Below are 21,927 nucleotides of genomic sequence, written 5' to 3' on the forward strand. Positions count from 1 at the left end.
TTGTTTTTCTCTTTCAAATATTTTTAATTGAAATGATAAAAAAAAGAACAGTGATCATTTTAACCAAATTTTTACTTTACAAATATAAAAATATAATCAAAACTTGTTTCTTTCATACATTTTCTGTAAACATACCAGAAAAGTTCTCAAAGCCAAACTATAAATGATGCTTGTGTAGTATGATGTGAACACAATAACCAAAAATTTAAATTTCTAATTACATGACCTTTCCCTCAACAGAACAGCATAATCAATATATCTTCCCAACTTATCTCTATTTTTATGATACGATCCATCACTAAAATACAAAATACACCTAAACTGACTTAATCTAGACTTATCTAGGTTTTAGTAAGTTTTTTCCCCACAAAAACAAGCTTAATAAATATAACACAAGCTAATGTTAAAATGTGTTTTATGGCTCAAGTCAAATTACAGTATTAAGTTTCTCATCATGTATTTGAATAACAAAGGCAAACTGGTTGAAATGAGTCCAGTTTTACCCAAATAATCAGTGATGTATAACAAGTGGAGTAAGTATGAGAAAATCAAATCTTATGCTACAGAAAGCTGACTTATACTACAGTCAACAACCACTAAGCCTTCTTTGGCAATGAAACATACAAAATTGCAAACTCTGAAGCAGTCTTAGTGATTGGCACATACTGTTCCAAACACTATGAACTAGTAAAAACATGAAGTTTGAGGATGAAAAGCTACCCCAAGCATTTTATCTCAAGTGACTGAGTGAGTACTTTATTTTTTGAGGCAGAGTCTCACTCTGTCAGCTAGGCTAGAGTGCAGTGGTGCAATCTTGGCTCACTGCAAACTCCACTTCCCGGGTTCACGCCATTCTCCTGTGTCAGCCTCCCAAAGTAGCTGGGATTATAGGCGCCCGCCACCCCACCCAGCTAATTTTTGTATTTTTTAGTAGAGATGGGGTTTCACCATCTTGTCCAGGCTGGTCTTGAACTCCTGACCTCGTGACCCACCTGCGTCAGCCCCCCAAAGTGCTGGGATTACAGGTGTGAGCCACCTTCCCTGGCCGCAAGTACTTTAAAAATGAAGTCATGGCAGGGTGCGGTGGCTCACGCCTGTAATCCCAGCACTTTGGGAGGCCAAGGCAGGTGGATCACGAGATCAGGAGGTCAAGACCATCCCAGCTAACACGGTGAAACCCTGTCTCTACTGAAAATAAAAAAATAAAAAATAAAAAAATTTGCCAGGTGTGGTGGCAGGCGCCTGTAGTCCCAGCTACTTTGGAGGCTGAAGCAGGAGAAGGGCGTGAACCCCGGTAGGTGGAGCTTGCAGTGAGCCGAGATCACGCCACTGCACTCCAGCCTGGGCAACAGAGTGAGACTCTGTCTCAAAAAAAAAAAAAAAAAAAAAAGTAAATAAAATAAAAAAATAAAAATGAAGTCATTAGGCTGGGCACAGTGGCTCACACCTGTAATCCCAGTACTGTGGGAAGCTGAGGTGGGTAGATCATGAGGTCAGGAGATCGAGACCTTCCTGGCTAACACGGTGAAACTCCGTCTCTACTAAAATACAAAAAATAAGCCAGGCATGGTGGCACGTGCCTGTAGTCCCATCCACTCGGGAGGCTGAGGCAGGAGAATCGCTTGAACCTGGGAGGCGGAGGTTGCAGTGAGCCAAGATCAGGCCACTGCACTCCAGCCTGGGTGACAGAGTGAGACTGTGTCTAAAATAAATAAATAAATAAATAAAGTCATTAAAAGGCGAGAACGTAAGAGTCACAGTATTTAAGAAAGTGAATTTTAAGCCAATTGCTTGGTGGCCTGCTGAATTTGAAGTAGTTCTATCTCTCACTTCTGATTAAACATGGAAGAAAACAGACTGGCTAATTTGGTTACACTTTGTCCAAATACAATGTTAACTTAATGGAACCCTGAAATATCCAAAATAATAACTGAATGCTAGTTACAAAACAATAATAAAAAGTTTAAAAGTCTTCCATATGTGCTGTTAACAGTACAAATTCAAGTGCAGAATTATTATGCCATTTTAAGTATTATCTACTTTATAAAAAAATCACAGTGGTCTTCATCACATGGCAAAAAAAAAAAAAACAAATTTCACTTTTCTCCAAAGGAGTAAGTACATCCTAAATATAACTACAAACAATTTTGTAAAACTATTTGTTATTTTTCCCCCAATCTACTAAACATTTTCCATTGTCGTTTAGTAGTTTTACATAGAATATGCACTACACTTGGATTGCTCAGGGAAAATAAGATGACATATATTGTAGTTTTACAATGCAAAAGAGAGCTTTCATTTTAGACAAAAGGACAACATAGGAGGCACTAAAAAATATATGTCTATTAATCAAGAGCCCATTTAAAAATGATTCAGCATTTAGTATGTAGATCTGGAATGCACAGTTTCTGGAAGTATAAGAACTTACATATCAAAAGAGCTTAGTGTTAAACTGTGCCCTTACACCCTCTTCTAGTACTGTAGACACCTGCCGGATTTGAATTCCCCTAGTTCTATTATTTCCATCAGAAAACCAAAGACAGATTATTGGGATCCACCTGTAACTGACCAGAGCAAAAAGTTTTTAACACTTCTTGTTTGTGTGTTATGAATTTTACATTCAAAACCAGATCTCTTACATTCCAAGGTTAGTAACCCAGCCATCCTGAATCAAAGGTTTTTCTCAACTAGGCCTTAGTGTATGGATGACTGGCTCACATACTTACTGTATATGGGGAAGAAGTGAAGAATTTCTTGGTCAAAGCTTAAGTTACAAAGAACATGAGTGGCCTCAAATCAGATGACTCTTCAACTCAAACACTCCTTACTGAGAGCACTTTATAAAACAAGCAGAAAGTCTACCTCTCTCCACCCTCCCCCAATTGCAATAGTGAACATCTGAAATGTGGCGGGTGTAGCTTTTCACTCAGAAGCAATCATGGAAGGTGAGCTGAATCAATCCATCTTCATCTCCACTTCCTCCAGTCTAAAGATTTTGCTCCCCAATCTAAAGGAATAGCTGAAGGATGCAGCTAATGGATGAGCATAACAGCAAAATACATTACATGAGAAATATGCTAATATAGGCTAGAGGTGCAGGACTTTTAGGGGCAGGAGGGGAAAGGACAATTCACAGAACTAGTGGCTTTTTCAAAGGAAATTAGGGACATTTTTGGTCATGGAGACTGGTGCTCACCTACCACTAAGGACATGCACAGTTACAGTCACTGTTTAACAACCATGTGAGGGTTTGACATGACCCCAACTAAAAAAACTTGAGTGTTTATGAATGTAATTGCTGAGCTATACTTGGCCTGATTTCCTCAAGTATGATATACCTTTGACATCACCCATTATTCAGGAAATTGCCCTGTGATTGGTACCATAAAAATGTAAGAACTAATCAAAAGTTCATTTCTGTTAAAAACCTTTTTTTCCCTTAAGTAGCTACATCTGGCAAGATTCTTTTTTACATTAAGCCTGTAGTCAATAAGTCTGTAATAAGGCATACACGCTATACTTTGATCATTAAATAATGACACAACCAGCAAACTCCTTTGCTCTAATATTTTTTATTCCCTCAAATTTGATCTGAATTTATCAGTATTTTAAAAAGTTTTTAAAATTTGGTATTTTCCTCTTAAGCTGACTAGAGACGAAGTTTTACCACGCTGCCCAGGCTGGTCTTGAACTCCTGGGCTCAAGTGATCCTCCTGCCTTGGTCTTCCAAAGTGCTGGGATTACCATGCCAAGCCCCGCATGACTTTTGAGGATATTAGGGATTTGCTTGTGTTGTATCTTTGGAATTTGGAGGCCCAAATATTGCCCCCCATTCCCCAGATTCCTGATAGGAAAGCCTGCTCACACTCCCTTATTTTGGAACAGGAAATACTTCGTTGCTAATTTCCAGTTGTGCATGGCAGTGGTTGTAGGCAGCAGGTTTGGGACAACAGGTGTCATGTGTGGGAACTAGTTGAGGAAAGACTGACTTTGTCCAATTAAATGACTTGGCTTTTTTTTTTTTTTTTTTTTTTTTTTAATACTCTTAATGTGATAAAGCAGATGGGCAGCCATGCTCATAATATGGGCAGCTGTTCACACTCTAGCTGCCTTCCTATGATTCCTGGGCTTCCTGGAGTCCAATGTTATGGCACAGGTTCAGGCTAAGTTCATTTCTACAAGAAGTGTCCCTGTACCGTGTCCATTAGCATAAGCTAGGGACAAGGGCAGTCAAAGGTCAAGAGAAGTTCAAAACAGCATAACCTTTCTGTGCTTCTGTTTCCAAATAACCCCTGTCTGCCCTGCTCCCCCAGTTTTTTCCTCGGCCATCGTGTTTACCGTGTAGTTGTAAAACTCAAGAGAACAAGGACCGACTTGATACAAGGGAAGTTAGAGAATAGAAGTCATTGTTGCTTAAAACAGGAGAAATAATTGATTTATGTTTGGGGGCCAATTAGGCTATAAAACAGGAACAGTAAAGGGACCTGTGACTTCAGGACAGCTACTTGCTCTGATTTCTGCCCCATAGACAGGGGGCTTCCCAATAAAGGCTGTCAGCTTTCTAGGCTAAATTATTAATTCCTCTCATGCCTCTCAGGGATTGTAAACAGCACATAATACAGGGAAACAAGTTGATAGTGTTCAGTTACTGGCCAGATAGAGGGTCAAAGGGTAAATAGTTGGATTAGCAACAGCTGTTCTTCCTCTCCAAACTTTTTGTCTCTTATTATCTATTTCAGGAACACTGTTCCTGAATTTTTGGGTCACATATAATGAAGTCCATTTCACCTCTTGTAACAATCCTGCAAGTAATTACATTGAGAGTAAACATTGACCAAAATTGAAAATACTTATTCTAATTCAGTTTCTAAAGTTGAAGATTGAATTTTTTTTTTTTTTTTGGTTATGTGCTATGTTGTCTGATATTCAAAGGATATAATCCCAAGGAAAGTACCTGCTTGAAGTCAGACATATTAGAAGCTTTTTAGCTGTGTGTGTGTGTGTGTGTGTGTGTGTGTGTGTGTGTTTTTACCAGCTGGTTGAGGATCTTGGTATAGCTTGATTAAAAGAAAAAAACATTGTTTTTGTTTAAACTGGTAGTAGAATAATGTATGTTCACTATGGAAAACACTAAAAGAAAATAGAAGCATCTCTAATCCCACCACCTAGAAATAACCATTGCTTCACGTTTGAGAGTATGTCCTTCCAGGTTGTGTCCGAGCTCATCTTTACCTAATTAGGAATCTATATATACTATATATGCAATTTTTGTGTCCTGTTTGTTTTCCCCCACTCTGTATTACATTGGGAACATTGTCCCAAGTCGTGAAATGATTTGTGAAAAATATTTTCACAAATATTTTTAATGGAAGGATATTTCATTAAATAAGTAAATAGCTTTATCATGATTTATTTAACCATCCTGCTATTGTTGAGCATTTAGATTTTCAGTTTTTTCTGCATCATAAATAATGCCACAGAGAACACATTTGTGTATACATGTTTGCGTTTAAAATGAGTGCTTTAGTTTTTTTATGAAGCCAAATGTGTTCTCATAATTAAGAGCATAGACTCTGGCTCAAGATTGCTTGGGTTCAACTTGGCTTCACTGTAATCTTGGTTAAATTACTTAAACTCTCTGCCTTCCTTTTCTCATCTATGAAATGAGGACAGTAAAATGTATTTCTATTTTATTGGGTTGCTGTGAGGATTAAGTGAAGTGTAATGTATTTAAAGTTCAGAATAGTGCTTGACAAATGGTAAATACTATTAAGTGTATGCTGTTCTAGGCTATGTAGTACAATGTTGAAATTCTCAGTCTTTCTGCACTAATGGGCTGTTGAAACTGTGTTTTATTCAACTAAGCTAGCCTGTGTTTCTTAATGACACAAAGGTGTTAGCAGGTGTAAGTTACTATGTCAAGTAAATAGTTCAGATGAGATTGGGCTTGTTCAGAGTGTATGACCATAGACTCCAATTAAATAGTTCAGTCACAGGAATAGAAGAGCTCATATGCTGCTGACTATTTGGTTGGGACTTCTTTACCATCTGGGTGACTGTTAGGGTATTTTGGTCCTTTCCCCCAGCCAATAGCAGGTAATTCTCCCTAATGACCATCTGCCAACACATTTAACTTCTCAGGAGACTAAACAAGTTAACCTTCTGCTTATTTAAAACAGATAACTCGAATTATACACTTTCTTTTTGGTCAATAGCAAGGTCTTATAGAAAGCATACTGAATAAAAAGTTTGTAAAATTTAAAATCTGCCTATTACCATGGATTCCTGTTTACTCAGACTTTAAAAAATAAAGTATATTCTAATGATCAGGGATCTATATAAATGATATATATATATATAATGTGTATAATAAATAGTATGTATTAATATACAGTATATGGCACTATATGTAATATAGTGTGTATGTATATATATTTTTATCAGTATTTTAAAAGAGACTTGAAAGTTAAGTGCTGGGTGCAGTGGGTCATACCTGTAATCCTAGCACTTTGGGAGGCCGAGGTGGACAGATTATTTTGAGCCTAGGATTCGAGACCAGCCTGGGCAACATGATGAAACCCTGACTCTAGGCTTGTACCCATAGTCCCAGTTACTTGGGAGGCTGAGGTGGGAGGATCACCTGAGGCCCTGGAGGTTGAGGCTGCAGTGAACTGAGAGATTGCACCACTGCATTCTAGTGTGGGTGTCAGGAGTGAGACCCTGTCTCAGAAAAAAAGTAAGTTAAATTAATTTTTGGTATATCTTGCCATATTGGTAGATGCCCACCAAGGAGAGTTCTACGTGTGTTGGTGGGATAACAGGCAAGATGAAAAAAGCAAGATAAAAAGTAGGCAAGATAAAAAGAAAGCCCGACACCACGAACTTGCTCTGGCTTTGCATTCAACTATCATGTGTCTTGGGATCCCAAAGATTTTTTTTTTGTGGATTCTTCCAGCTACAAAAGAGAAATGTATATCTCAGCTAGTGTACCCTAAAATTCCAGTATTCTGTCCCGTATCCTAATGGATTTATTCCTAGTTGTCAAACTATGTGTCACAATTTTTGGTCTCAGAAAGTAGTTCATATAAGCCCAGATGTTGTCTACTGAGAGTGAACATAAGACTGTTACAGATGAAGGAAACAAAGGAAATTACCATTTACTGGGTATTCCTTACGTGCCAGGCACTTTGCATATGTTCAGTAAGTGTGAGAAGGATTATAGCATATAAAATATCTGATTTTAAGTTTGGCTTGATAATACCTAATTCATTTAACACAGTTATTGTTCTTTTCTCCCTCCCTACTTTGGGTACCACCTGAGACATAGTTCCTGCCCAGAAAGGACTCTGGTTTAATCAGGAAGGCAGACACAAAATATGATGTGACTTTTACCACATAATAGTAAGGATACCTAATATTTGCTGTGCACAGAATGTTTCACATGCATTTTTTATTAAGCGTTCATAAGACTTGTTTAAAAAGATACAATCCCCATCTTACAGATGAGAACTATGAGGCCTGAGGAGATTAAATTATTCACCCCAAGGTACCTAGTGAAGTATCTGAGACTTCAGAGCCCCTGCTTAATTAAATAATTAATTTCTATCCTGTCTCTAGCTCTCTGGATAGTGACAAATCTCAAATGCTAATGGTGGAAGGCTAAGGCAGTGTAATGATTTATAACATATATAATCTTTTGTGTAAAAGAATGAAGACTATTTTTGAAGTGTCATCTGAGCGTCTTCTGCATGTATTAGGGTGGTTTTGGACACAAAGTAGAATGATTCATTGTGGAATAGGTTCCTGAGATGTCTGCTGTGGCTCAGATTCAGGATTATTCCACTATTTTTCAAGTAAGTTCTTGAAACATAGTTCACAAATCTCCCTTGTTTTCTCCCTTTATGTCCCTTTTTCTCTACAACATTGTTAGTGATTTTGCTATGTTACATTCATAACAGTTCCGAGTGCCTGCTTCCAGAGCTTCAGTTGATTCTGTGGCATTGCTGCTAGATCAAGCCTTCTGAATGTGGCCTTTTGCTGAGGAGTTCCCTTCTGATAAGGATTCTTTTGATCAGGGTAGGAGTGGTATGAGATCCAGAGTTTAGGCTGAACTCTCATCCCCTTGACCTCTGCCCCTATTTGAGTTTATACTGACTTGGTAGCAACTCCCTATGGAGCCAAGAGTTTAGCACTTGTTTACAATTGATGAAAAGATAGTTGCATTCAAAGGCGGTTGTTGGGTCCTTGGATAGTCATGGATGTCTGCCACTATCTCTGGTGGGTGAAGGGATTGCTTGAATATCTAAATCTGGAGATTTTAATGAATGACTGAGAAGAAATGAGAAGAAGTTCTGAGGCTAGTTAGGTTCTGCAATTTTTCTTTCCATGGGAGCAGTATTGCAGTAACATTTTCAGATGAGACAAAGACTTTTAATAAACATTTGTTTTATTAAAAAAAAAAGGCTGAAAGAGATTGCTTAAATTCAGTACTTGATAACAAGGGAGTACATGGGAATTCTTCTCTTCCTTTTTTGATCTCTTGCCAAAGAGAAAACTTTCTGTGTTAGGCAAACGTATCAGTAATGGGGGGGGATACCCTAGATTAAAGCCACCCTCTTCAAAGTTGTACATAGTTTTACAAATTAACATTTTTTTCTAAATAGCTCATGTATTCTAAACATGCTGAGACTATAACAACTCAGTTCTAAATGAGGCCCTTTCTGGGTACTCTTTGGTCAACCAGGACCACTCTTTGCTTCTTTACCCGAAGTTACTTTGTTTTTGTTTTATTTTGGTCCAGTATTTGTCATAGATATGATCTGAAAGAAAAGATAAGCCTCTCTCTTTGAAGAGAGCTGACAGTCACTGTGAACCAAAATTGTATGTGCTTTGTTGGTAAGCATAAGAAAATCAAAACTGCAGAGTAAGATTCAAAGTGAAAATACAGTGTTAAAGATCTTTTTCATTTGTTAGTACAAAATTCCATGTCCTAAGTGTGGTCTGCCCTATAGATGTATTTTGTTGACTTCCAGGATGTTTAAATAAAATCATGTTAGTTGTCAACATTTAAAATGTTCAAGATGGCTGGGCGTGGTGGCTCACGCCTGTAATCCCAGTACTTTGGGAGGCTGAGGTGGGTGGATCACCTGAGGTCAGGAGTTCGAGACCAGCCTGGCCAACATGGTGAAACGCCATCTCTAGTAAAAATACTAAATTACCTGGGTGTGGTGGCGCATGCTTGTAATCCCAGCTACTTAGGAGGCTGATAGAGGCAGGAGAATTGCTTGAACCTGGGAGGTGGAGGCCACAGTGAGCCGAGATTGCATCATTGCACTCCAGCCTGGGCGACAAGAGCAAAACTCCATTTCAAAAAAAAACCCAAAAACATGCAAGAGTTTCAAAAAACTTTGGATTTCTGGCTTTTTTGATAAATTGTAATATCTAACATTGAGCTCAGAGTTTTATATGGCATCTGTTGGCTGGAACAGAGTAGTGGCTGCCTTCTTTATATGGATTGATTGATTGGACACATGGTCTTGCTTTGTCACCCAGGCTGGAGTGTAGTAGCGCTATCATGGCTCACTGCAGCCTTGACCTCCTGGACTCAAGCAATTCTTCCCACCTCAGTCTCTTGAGTAGCTGAGACTATAGGCACGCACTACCGCGGTGGGCTAATTTTTGTGTTTTTTGTAGAGATGGGGTTTCACCATGTTGCTTAGGCTGGTCTCCAACTCCTGGGCTCAAGCAGTCTGGGCACCTCGGCTTCCCAGAGTGCTGAGATTAGGCTTCCCAGAGTGCTGAGATTACAGGTGTGAGCCACGGCGCTCAGCCCGCTGCCGCCTTTAAATGAGCATGTACTCTCAGGTTTTCACAGAACGTTGGTAGCCTCCTTTACCCATTTATGTTTCCTGCTCGTCTTCTATGTAGGCATTTGAGTTTTCAGCTCCTACATTAAATAATTATAATTTTTAGGGATGATGAGAGGGTGGGAAAATGGGAACTCTTAAAAATGTAATCTAATATCTATCAAAACTGATAATGTGCAGGTTATTTTTGCAGACTTGACAGTTTAAAATTTAAAAATATAAAATTTAAAGTTATAGGCCAGGCGAGGTGGCTCACTCCTTTCATCCCAGCACTTTGTAGATCCCTTGAGCCCAGGTGTTTGAGACCAGCCTGGGCAACATGGCAAAACCTCATCTCTACAAAATATATACATAAATTAGCTGGGTGTGGTGGCACATGCCTGTAGTCCCAGCTACTTGGGAGGATCACTTGAGCCTGGGAAGTCGAGACTACAGTGAGTTGTGATCACACCACTGCACTCCAGCCTGGGCAACAGAGTGAAACCCTGTCTCCACCCTCCCCCTGACAAAAGAAAATTTAGATTTAACAATTCATATGTCTAAGAATTTATCCTAAATACTTGACAGTTATGAAAAATGTATGTTTACAGATGTTTCTTTTAGCATTTATAATAGTAAAAAAATGGGATAACTAGGCGTGCTGGTGCATGGCTGTCATCCCAGCTACTGGGGATGCTGAGGTAGGAGGATCGCTTGAGCCCAGGAGGCGGAGGCTGCAGTGAGCCAAGATCGCGCCACTGTACTCCAGCCTGGGCAGCAGAACGAGACCCTGTCTTAAAAAAAAAAAAAAAAAAGGGCCGGGCGCGGTGGCTCAAGCCTGTAATCCCAGCACTTTGGGAGGCCGAGACGGGTGGATCACGAGGTCAGGCGATCGAGACCATCCTGGCTAACACGGTGAAACCCCGTCTCTACTAAGAAATATAAAAAAAAACTAGCCGGGCGAGGTGGCGGGCTCCTGTAGTCCCAGCTACTCGGGAGGCTGAGGCCGGAGAATGGCGTGAACCCGGAAGGCAGAGCTTGCAGTGAGCTGAGATCCGGCCACTGCACTCCAGCCTGGGCTACAGAGCGAGACTCCGTCTCAAAAAAAAAAAAAAAAAAAAAAAAGTTACAATTTAAGTTTAATAGGGGATTCGATAAATGGATTGTGGTTATTCATGCAGTAGGATGCTGTAGACTTAGGAGAAGGCAAATTTTTAGTCTGGAGGGTGATACAATGTTAATAGTGGTGTTTTTGGGAAAATGAGATTACAGGATATCTTTCATTATCTCTGAGTTTTCTGTTTTTAAGAACATTGCATTATTAAGAAAAAAGACATGCATTTAAAAAATTCTCTCTCATTTTAGCTGCCAAATTTCCATGGCTATTCTGCCAAATTAAGCCACATAGGTTCTGGCTTCCACTTAAAGTACAGATTTTACATTCAGAATTCTCTTGTCTTGAAATTATTCTAGGGAAGAGAGGGGGGAATCAGAGTCCTCAAGTATCAGGAACCATCTTTGAAGCCTAAGAATAAAGTAAAAGCCTTCTACAGCATTTTCAGGCTGCAACCCTGCTTCCATTCACTAGTAAAGCCATCAGAATTTGCCTCCTTTTCAGTGTCAGGCCTGAGGCTTGAGCCAGCACTATTGACAATGGAGGGAGCTTCTCATATAAATTGGGCTATCCTGACAGTTGCAGGGATACCTGCTGAAAGTGACCCTAATGAAATGCATGGGTGTGTGGTACAGTGGAAAAAACATGAATGAAAATTCACATCCTGGCCTTCCTGCTTTCCTGCTGAGTAGCATAGGCAACGTGTGAAGCTCAGTTTGTTCGTCTTTGAAACAGTAGTCATTCTTGTTAAATGTTGTTTTAAAAAATAAGTGAGATAACATATATGAATTGCCCAGCAGTTAGCTGCTCTAGTCCTGCATGTTTCGAACTCTGTGGAAATACAAGACAAAAGGTTTCTAATTTCTTTTTGTTAATATTTGATGAGCATTTACTGTATGTTAATGACTTTAAAACATTTATCTCATTTACTCTTCCTGGCAGCTGTGCAAGGTTATTCTCAACTCTTGTTCTCCCCATTTTACAGATGAGGAAACTGACAGTTTAACACTTGGCCAAGGTCACACAGCTGGTAAGTGGCAGAGATGAACCCTGTGTGATCCCAAAGCCCATGTCCTTTTTATCTTTTTAAAATTGAGTTGTGACTTACATGCAATGAAATGCACAGATCTAAAGTGTTAAGTTTAAGCATTTTTATAAATGTGTGCATCCTAGTAATCCACATTCCATCAAGATACAGAACATTTCCATCCCTTCAGAAAATTCCCTTTTACTTTTCCCAGTCCATCCCACTACTCTACCCCAAAAAGCAGTAACTTCTGGTTTCCATCATGATAGATTAGTTTTGCCTGTTTTCTAAAATGTCACGTGTATACAATCTTACAATATGTGCTCTTTTATGCTTGTTTTAGCATGATATTTGAGACTCATCCATGTGTTGCTGGTGTTAGTAGTTCATTTCTTTATATCGTTGAAGAGTATTCCTTGACTGTACCATAGTTTATTTACCTGTTGATACCTGGGCTGCTTCTAATTTTTGGTTATTATGAATAAAGCAGCTATAAAGTTTCTTGTATAAGGATTTATGGACCTGTGTTTTTATTTCTCTTAGTCGTACATCTATGAATTATTGGGTCATGTGGTATATGTTAAACTTTTTATGAAATTTCCGAATATATTTCCAAAATGTTCATACATCTTAGTTCCAGTAGTATATGAGTTTCAGTTCCACATCTTTGCAAGCATTTGTTATTGCTAGTTTTTGAAATTTTAGTCACTCTAGCGAGCATTGTATTAGGATTGATGTGGTTTTAACTCGCATTTCTTGATGACTAGTAATATTGGTCACATTTTCATGTACTTATTGATCATTCATGTGTCATCTCTTAAAAGTGTTCAGATCTTTTGGTAAATTCATGTGGCTGGGCACGGTGGCTCACGCCTGTAATACCAGCACTTTGAGAGGCCAAGGCAGATGGATTGCTTGAGCCCAGGAGTTCGAGACCAGTGTGGGCAAGGCAACATGGCGAAACCCCGTTTCTACTAAAAATACAAAAATTAGCTGGGTGTGGTGGTGCATGCCTGTAATCCCAGCTACTCGGGAGGCTGTGGCACAAGAGTTGCTTGAAGCTGAAAGGTGGAGGTTGCAGTGAGCCAAGATTGCACCACTGCACTGCAGCCTGGGTGACAGAACAGGACTCAGTCTCAAAAAAAAAAAAAAAAAAAAAAGAAAAGAAAAATTCATGTGTTTTGTTCAACTATTGAGTGGTGGGTGTTTGTTTTCTACTTATAAGTACATCAGATATGTGTTGTAAATATTTTCTCCTAGTCTATGACTCTTTTTTACTTTTTAACACGTTTTGTGAGGAACAGAACTATAAAATTTTTATGAAGTCCAATTTATTAATTTATGATTAACATTTTCTATGCCCTCTCTAAATCTTGGCCTAAACTGAGATTGCAGAGATATGCTATGTTTTCTACTAGAAACAGTATGATTTTAGCTTTTACATTTATATCTATAATCTATCTCAAATTTGTTTTTTCTATATTATGAGGTAGGAATCAAAGTCTTTTTAATATGAATATTCATTTGTTTGGCACCATTTGTTGAAAAGGCTTTCTTCATTGCATTTTATTTTTTTGAGACAGGGCTGCACTCTGCTGCCCAGGCTGGAGTACAGTAGCATGACCATGGCTCACTGCAGCCTCCTCTTCCTGGGGCCCAAATAGTCCTCCTGCCTCAGCCTCCCAAGTAGCTGGGACCACAGGTGCGCAACCACCATGCCAGGCTAAGTTTTAAATTTTTGGGAGAGACGGGGTTTCACTTTGATGGTCAGGCTGGTCTTGAACACCTGGCCTCAAGTAATCCTTCCGCCTCAGCCTCCCAAAGTGTTGGGATTTTAGGCGTGAGCCACTGCCCCTAGCTGTTGAATATTTTGATGCTCTTGCTGAAAAATAATTGAGAGTCTGTTTATAGGCCCTGTATTCTCTTCTATTAATCTTTTTACCTTTTCACAAATACCATAGTGTCTTGATTACTATAACTTTATAATAGATCTTGAAATCAGATAGAAGTAGTCCTCCAATTCCATTCTTCTTTTTCAAAGTTGTTTTGGATATTTGGCTATTGTTTAACAAAAAAACTTGCTGAGATTTTGATTGAATTGCATTGACTCTGTCCATCTGGGAAGAGTGATCAACTTAATAATATTGGGTCTCTTTTAAATTTTTTTAAGTTTTTTTTTTTTTTTTTTTTTTTTTTTTTTTTTTTTTTTTTAAAGAGACTAGGTCTCGCTCTGTTACTGAGGCTGGAGTACAGTGGTGCAATCCATAGTTCACTGCAGCCTCAAACTGCTGGTCTCAAGGGATCCTCTTGGCCTAGTCTCCAGAGTAGGTGGGACTATAGGTACTCACCGCTACACCCGGCCAATTTTCTAAAAAAAATATGTATATATTTTTGTAGAGACAGTGTCCAGGCTGGTCTTAAACCTAGGACCTAAGCTACCCTCTCACCTCAGCCTCCCAAAGCACTGGGTTTACAGGTGTGAGCCACCATACCTAGTCAATAATATTGAGTCTTGAGTCTTCTTTTTTTTTTTTCTGAGACAGAGTCTCACTTTGTCCCCAGGCTGGAGTGCAGTGGTGTGGTCTTGGCTCACTGCAACCTCTGCCTCCCGGGTTCAAGTGATTCCCCTGCCTCAGCCTCCCGAGTAACTGGGACTACAGGTGTGCGCCACAACACCCAGCTAATTTTTGTATTTTTACTAGAGATGGGGTTTCACCATGTTGGTCAGGATGGCGTCGATCTCCTGACCTTGTGATCCGCTCGCCTCGGCCTACCAAAGTGCTGGGATTACAGGCATGAGTCATCGCACCCAGCCAATGTTGAGTCTTCTAATCCATGAAGTCAGTGTATCTTTCTCCTTATTTAGGTCATCTTTCTTTTTTCTTGTTAATGTTTTAAAAAGTTTAGTGTTGAGATCTTATACATCTTTATCCTTAATATTTTGTTTTTTAATGTTATAGTAAATGGTATTATTTTTAAATTTTATTTTCCAATTGTTGCTAGTATATATAAATGCAGTTGATTTTTATGTATTGAGTTTGTATCTTGTGACATTGTTAAATTTGTTTGCTAGTTCTAGTAACTTTTAAAAATAAATTTCTTGGGACTTTTTATGTGTACATCTGTGAATAAAGACAGTTTACTTCTTCCTTTTTGATGTTTATGACTTATTTATTTTTCTATTGCACTGGCTAAGATTTCCAGTACAGTGATTGATAGAATGATGTTCTTGCCTTATTCTTAATCTTAGGAGGAAGAAGTTCAATTTCAGTATCAAGTATGATGACACCTCTATTGGGCTTTCTTTTTTTTTTAGGGTTGTGGTAAAATATACGTGACATAACATTTACCATCTTAACCATATTTAAATGTGCTGATCAGTGGCATTAAGTACATTCACACTGGTTGTGCAACCATCACCAGCATCCATCCACATAACTCTTCTAATATTGCAAAACTGAAGCTCTATACCCATTAACAATAACTACCCATTCTCCCCTGCTCCTGGTAACCACCATTCTACTTTTTGTCTCTGAATTTGTCTACTCTAGGTACCTCATTTAAGTGAAATCATACAGTTTCGTCCTTTTGTAACTGGATTATTTCCCTTAGCATAATGTGCTTAAAGTTTATCTATGTTGTATAGTGTTAGAATTTCCTTCATTTTTGAGGCTGAATAAGATTCCATTGTATGTATATACCACATTTTGTTGATCCATTCACCTGTTGTTGAACACTTGGGTTGCTTTCACCTTTTGGTTATTGTGAATAATGGTATAAACATGAGTATACATGGTTGTCTCTCTTCAAGCCCCTACTTTTAATTCTTTGGGGTATATACCTAGAGGTGGAATTGCTGGACCCTATGGTAATTCTGTTTTAAAATTTTCAGGAATCACCATACTGTTTTCCATAGCTGCCGCACCACTTTACATTCTCATCAGCAGTGCTCTAGGGTTCCAATTTCTCCACATCCTCGCCAACACTTATTTACTGTGTTTTTGATAGTAACTCTCCTAATGGTTGTGAGACAGTATCTCATTGTGGCTTTGATTTGCATTTCCCTAATGATTAGTGATATTGAGCATCTTTTCACGTGCTTATTGACCTTTTGTGTGTCTTCTTTGGAGAAATGTTTGTTGAGGTCTTTTGCCTATTTAATTGGATTCTTTATGGTTTTTGTTTTAGTTGTACGGGTTCTTTCTATATTCTGTATATTAATCCCTTAACAGATACATGATTTGCAAATATTTTCATCCATTCTGCAGGTTGCTTTTTCATTCCGTTGTGTCCTTTGATGCATAGAAGTTTTACATTTTCATGTTATCGAGTAATTTTTTCTTTTGTTGCCTGTGCTTTTTGTGTTATATCCAATAAACCATTGCCAAATCCAGTGTCATGAAGCTATCTCCCTGTTTTTTTTTTTTTTCCAAGTTTTATAGTTTTAGGGCTTATGTTTAAGTCTTTGATCCATTTTGAGTTAATTTTTGTGTATGATGTAAAGGTAAAGGCCAGCTTCATTTTTTCTCATGTGGATATTATTTTATCAGTACCATGTGACTATTCTTTCTGCATTGAGTGGTCTTGTAACGTTGACAAAAATTGTTTGACCATATAAGGGTTTAGTACTGGGCTCCATATTTATTCCATTGGTCTATGTCTGTCATGTTAATAACAGACTGTTTTGATTACTGTGACTTTGTAGTAAATTTTGAAATCGGGAAGCTATAGGGTTTTTGTAGATGCCTTTTATCAGCTTGAGAAAATGCTGTTCCTAGTCTGCTAAGAGTTTTTTTTAATCACAAGTGGTGTTATTTTCAGATTAATAATTACTAATCTGTAAATAAGTTACTTTTTTTTTTTTTTTTTTTGAGACAGAGTCTCGCTCTGTCGCCCAGGCTGGAGTGCAGTGGCCGGATCTCAGCTCACTGCAAGCTCCGCCTCCCAGGTTCACGCCATTCTTCTGCCTCAGCCTCTCGAGTAGCTGGGACTACAGGCGCCCGCCACCACGTCCAGCTAATTTTTTTGTATTTTTAGTAGAAACGGGGTTTCACTGGGTTAGCCGGGATGGTCTCGATCTCCTGACCTTGTGATCTGCCCATCTCGGCCTCTCAAAGTGCTGGGATTACAGGCTTGAGCCACCGTGCCTGGCCAATAAGTTACATTTTAATACTAATTCTACATCTAGATTGTTTAGACTTAATATGGTGAATTACACTGATTGAATTTTGAAACTCAAGCTAGCCTTTTAATCCTGAAATAGACCTCATGTGGTCAGTGATGTATTATAATTTTCAAATGTTGCTGAATTCAACTTGGTAATATTTTGTTAATGGATTTTTGTGATTATGTGTAGAAGAGCCAAAACCTGTGTTTTAATATTGGTGCCATACTGCCTCCAAAAGACTGTTTTGTTTTGTTTTTTTTGAGACAGGGTCTTGTTCTGTCGCCCAGGCTGGAGTGCAGTGGCGTGATCTTGGCTCACTGTATCCTTCGCCTCCCAGGTTCAGGCGATTCTTGTGCCTTAGCCTCCTGAGTAGCTGGGACTACAGGTGCGTGCCACCTACCCGGCTAATTTTTATATTTTTGTAGAGAAGGGGTTTTGCCTTGTTGACCAGGCTGGTCTCCAATTCCTGGCCTCAAGTGGTCCACCTGCCTTGGCTTCTCAAAGTGCTGGGATTACAGGTGTGAGCCATTATACCCGGCCTCCAGAAGACTTTCCTTTTTCCTTAATTTGTCATTTTGGGCATATTCCCTTTTATTTGTTGAATCTGCATTAGTTTAATTTTTTGTGTAGTCATAAACCAACTAATAGGCTTTCTAGATAGGTGTTAAGAGCTCTCTCCTCCTCCTTCAGTTTTTAAGTCTCCATCTAGTGGTCTGTTCTGGAAGCACAGAGGTGAGAACCTGTGTTAATGTATTGGTGGGTATGCCAGTTTAGTCCATTAGGTGGCAACAGGCCCTAACCGAAGAGGGAAGAGCACTCGGACTGAAAAATAGAAAACCCGTGCTTGCAAAACTCAGAACAAGATTTTCTAGTACAGCTAGGCTTCAAAATCTTGGAGAAGGAAGTTGTACCTTTAGGTCATTCTAAGAGCATGTACGAAACTCTAAAAATACATGGGGCCTATAGTCCCAGCTCTTCAGGAGGCTGAGGCAAGAGGATTGCTTGAGCTGCAGAGTTCAAGACCAGCCTGGGCAGCATAGTGAGACTCTGTATCTCTTAACAATAAACTCACATGGGAATTCATTTTCCTGTTTCACTTCCCTTGCCTCTCAAGCTTCAAAATCTTGACTTACTCAGTGGGTATCCAGTGATCACTTTTCTTTGAATATTGGTGGTAGGAGGTAATAGGGACAGAGGGTTAAAGTAGTAGAGTAGACCCTTAATGCAAGGGGATCTGAGTTTGGGGATGGGGTGAGAAGGATGTGCCTGAAACCTACTTTATTAATGATAAAAAGAAGAAATCTACTTGCAGAGAGATTTCAGGGAAAGGCATTAATGGTTTTTAGCTGTTTTTGGTTCTGATACTCCATTTCTTGGGCATGGAGAAAGGAGTGTTTACGAATGTTGTCTAAGATGTGGGCCTTTTTTTTTGTTTTTGTTTTTTTTAATAAAAATGGAGATAGGAGAACAGATTTTCTTTGGCAAGGAATTGTTTAAGGCAGTGATGAAGGAAGAAGATCAGTTAAAGGGGTGTGAGATTCCATGAAGCGGTGGATAGAATTTATAGGGCTGTGAAAATTAAGATAATGTTTGGGAAAGACCACTAGGTAAACAGTGTGACCTGGCAGGCTAGACTAGATTGCTTGCTTATGGCAAAGATGCCAGCTTTTTCTTTTTTTTTAAACCTTAGCTGACTTAGGCATGTAAAAATCTACTTAACTTGTATGTTCCTGCTTTCCAGTTTATAATAATTCATAATTCATTGGCAATGGACTATTATGTACAAATAGGTTTGGAGTAAGGATTATAGATGTGCTCTAATAATTGGTTATGGTTCATATTTGAAACATGACATATGCATGTCAAGATTTAATTACTGGAAAATTTCAAAATAAGGATACTGTCAATGTAATACCTATCATTATGTACCGCATGTATCAAACTAACTTGAAAATGATGATGCCAAATGAACTGTAATTGTAGAGTAAAGCAAAAATAGCAGCAATTGAAAACTACCACTAATTTCCTCAACAGTGATAATGGAGTTCTCCTAAGAACTGTAAGATTTCCAGCTGATCTTATGTGTGTATTTGGGGAAAGATCTTTGCAACTTTTCCACCCATTTTTGGCAACTAGGCTTAGTAGAATACAAGAGTCTCAGTTTATAAACATTGAATTGTATTAATAGTCACTTAACAAGTTACTTGTAGCTTTTAATCATAGGCAGAAATAAACTGAACACTAGTCACTCATAAGATGGATGAATGTTGGATTAATTCACCAGGAAGATCCTTTATACCTTGAGAATCATGGGGCTAAGAGGTTGGGAAGGAGGAAGACAAGGTAGAAAAATAGGCTCAGGCTGAGGCTCATTGCAGTGGACCTTTAATGCTAAATGTGAAGTAGAAAGGGAGTGTTTTTTCTGTGACTTAAAGCAAAACCTCAACATTGTGTGTGTGTGTGTGTGTTTCATTGTGTATTCACAGGTGTTTATAATAGCTCTGATACAGTTGGTGGGATTACTACGTGTGATCAGTCCTATTGACAGAATTATTATTTGTGACTTTTAATACCAAATGATTTTTTTTAGGAATTGTTTTTCTGTTACACTGAATGGAGAAGTTCTGTGTAATTGAGAAGGAAATAAAGTCCTTCATGTAATGATTTTGTGCAGAGACTTTTGTTGACTTGTTTCGTGTCTGATCATTTGGCCCCTCAGTTGTCCAGCATAACTAAGATGCAGTAAAAACCCAGGCCCTAAACATCATTTTCCATTTTCATCAATATAATGTTAATTATGGGATTGAGTGATTCTGTTTTCTCTGGAGTAGTTTAATGGCAAGGAACACTCTCAAGCTAGTTTAAAATAGGGACGTTGTTAGAAAGTACTGGGGTTTCTTTTTTTTTGTTTTTTTTCGAGATGGAATCTCACTTTGTTGCTCAGGCTGGAGTGCAGTGGCATGATCTTGGCTCACTGCAACCTCTGCTTCCTGGGTTCAGGCGAGGTTCAAGTGATTTTCCTGCCTCAGCCTCATGAGTAGCTGGGATTATAGGTGCCTGCCACCTTGCCCAGCTGATTTTTTTGTATTTTTAGTAGAGACAGGCTTTCGCCATGTTGGTCAGGCTGGTCTCGAACTCCTAACCTCAAGTGATCTGCCCGCCTCGGCCTCTCGAAGTGCTGGGATTACAGGTGCGAGCCAACCCACCCAGTGCAAAAGTACTGGTTTTCTCTTGGGGCTCCGTGGCAGAGCATGCAATTGAATTTCATGAAGAACCAAGACCAGGATTTCTTTTCCATCTCCCTGTGGCTATGTGGAGTCTCATTTCTGCTTTTTCTGGTGCCTCTGGTTGATAACTTCTCCTTTACACTTATATTCCTCGCTTCTGTATCCATAATGGAAAATGGCTGCTCCTCCCCTCCCCTGGCATGTCGCATAGCCTTCTAGCACCCGTGCTTGACACAGACAGACTAAAGTATTTGTGTTCAAATTGTAAACACTTAGGAAAGAATATAAGCCCAGATTGGATCAGTTGTCCATTTGTTCTTTCAGGGGCTATGGTAAATTGACTATTCAGTAGAAGCTGTAGAAACATTCTAAGGAGAATATAAATAGAACAGAGAAATTATCTGACATGATTGCTTTAGTCAGGAAACATGCAGGATGGAGATTATGGAAACTGACTATGGAATCTGGTATTTGAGCCAGGACAATGAGCAGACAGGGAAAACTCAGGGGCATAGATTAATGGATTAATTGATTAATTAGGAATTATTTGCTAGGCCTGAGATGTGAGAGGATGGGGATCTGATAAAGGCAGTGAGAATCCAGGTATTAATTGATGCTTAACATTTGGCAAGTAGAAGAGAGATATATTCAGGTCACGCAGTTACTGGCTGTGGGTATAAGCATTAAGACCCAGAGCTCTTGGTCTTGGAATGCTAATGACCAGATGAACTGAGAGTTAAGACCTGGGCCAGTGGGAAAGGGACCCATGATAGACATCAAGGCATACTGATGGGCTTAATCATAGTGACCAAGGCCAGCTGTAACACTTGGTGTACTACTTTGCCTGGGACCTATTTGAGTGCCTAACTGGTGACAAAGTCTGAGATTGTGTACTTTTGCCCTAGTCATGATTGGCCCTGGGGCTTGTCCAGCTTAATATATACACATGGAAGGCACTAAAGACTCCAGTAGTTATGGCTTTTGGGAAGAGAGAACTGAAAATAACTCTTTACTATTTACAGTTTTGGGCTGTTGCTTTCTGGAACTGAAAATGATTCCATAATCCAAGGATGAGTTTATACCTCTGCCTCCCTCTAGAAGTTTTCCCTCCTAAGTGAAATTTTGACATTAAGTTATATTTAAGGAGTTTGGGTGCCTTCAAAAACAACAAAGGCTTAAAACAAATTGAGAAACATTTATTCATGAAAACCACCGAACTTGGGATAAGAACAGCATGAGTTTTGTCATGTTGCCTGGGCCTGTTCCTATTTCTGCCAGCCCTGACAGGGCAGTAGTTCAGCCAGGGTGGGGCAGGCCATGAAAACCAGTAGCTTTACAACTGCTGCAGGAGGGAGCTTTCTTGATTTGGAGTGTTGTCAGTTAAATGTGATGATCTTGGTGGCACGTGAAACAGAGAGGGCCAGCAAATGTGCTACTCTGAGGTTACAGTTCTGTTTAGGATAAACAGTGGGCCAGCAGACTAACCAGGACTTTAACAAGAAGGTCTGGTAGGTGAGAGAGTTTCAGGGGGCTTGATAAGCTCTCCA

At 39.2% G+C, this 21,927-nt stretch overlaps 3 protein-coding genes across 6 annotated transcripts in view; 2 read left to right on the forward strand and 1 right to left on the reverse strand.

Moving 5' to 3' along the window:
- Positions 1-21,927, reverse strand: part of ARPC5L (actin related protein 2/3 complex subunit 5 like) — a 360,768-nt gene that overhangs the window by 152,252 nt on the left and 186,589 nt on the right. The gene's annotated exons all lie outside the window — the stretch shown is intronic.
- Positions 1-21,927, forward strand: part of NR6A1 (nuclear receptor subfamily 6 group A member 1) — a 254,335-nt gene that overhangs the window by 41,072 nt on the left and 191,336 nt on the right. For 2 of the 4 annotated variants that reach the window (XM_050760607.1, XM_050760608.1), the window contains exon 3: positions 11,945-11,989. The exons of the other annotated variants lie outside the window; for them this stretch is intronic. In XM_050760607.1, coding sequence (XP_050616564.1) covers positions 11,945-11,989 — 45 coding nt within the window. The remainder of the gene's footprint in view (positions 1-11,944; positions 11,990-21,927) is intronic. 4 annotated transcript variants of the gene reach the window in all.
- Positions 1-21,927, forward strand: part of PSMB7 (proteasome 20S subunit beta 7) — a 396,085-nt gene that overhangs the window by 9,969 nt on the left and 364,189 nt on the right. The gene's annotated exons all lie outside the window — the stretch shown is intronic.

Source organism: Macaca thibetana, chromosome 15, assembly GCF_024542745.1.
Source record: "Macaca thibetana thibetana isolate TM-01 chromosome 15, ASM2454274v1, whole genome shotgun sequence".
Classification (NCBI taxonomy): domain Eukaryota; kingdom Metazoa; phylum Chordata; class Mammalia; order Primates; family Cercopithecidae; genus Macaca; species Macaca thibetana.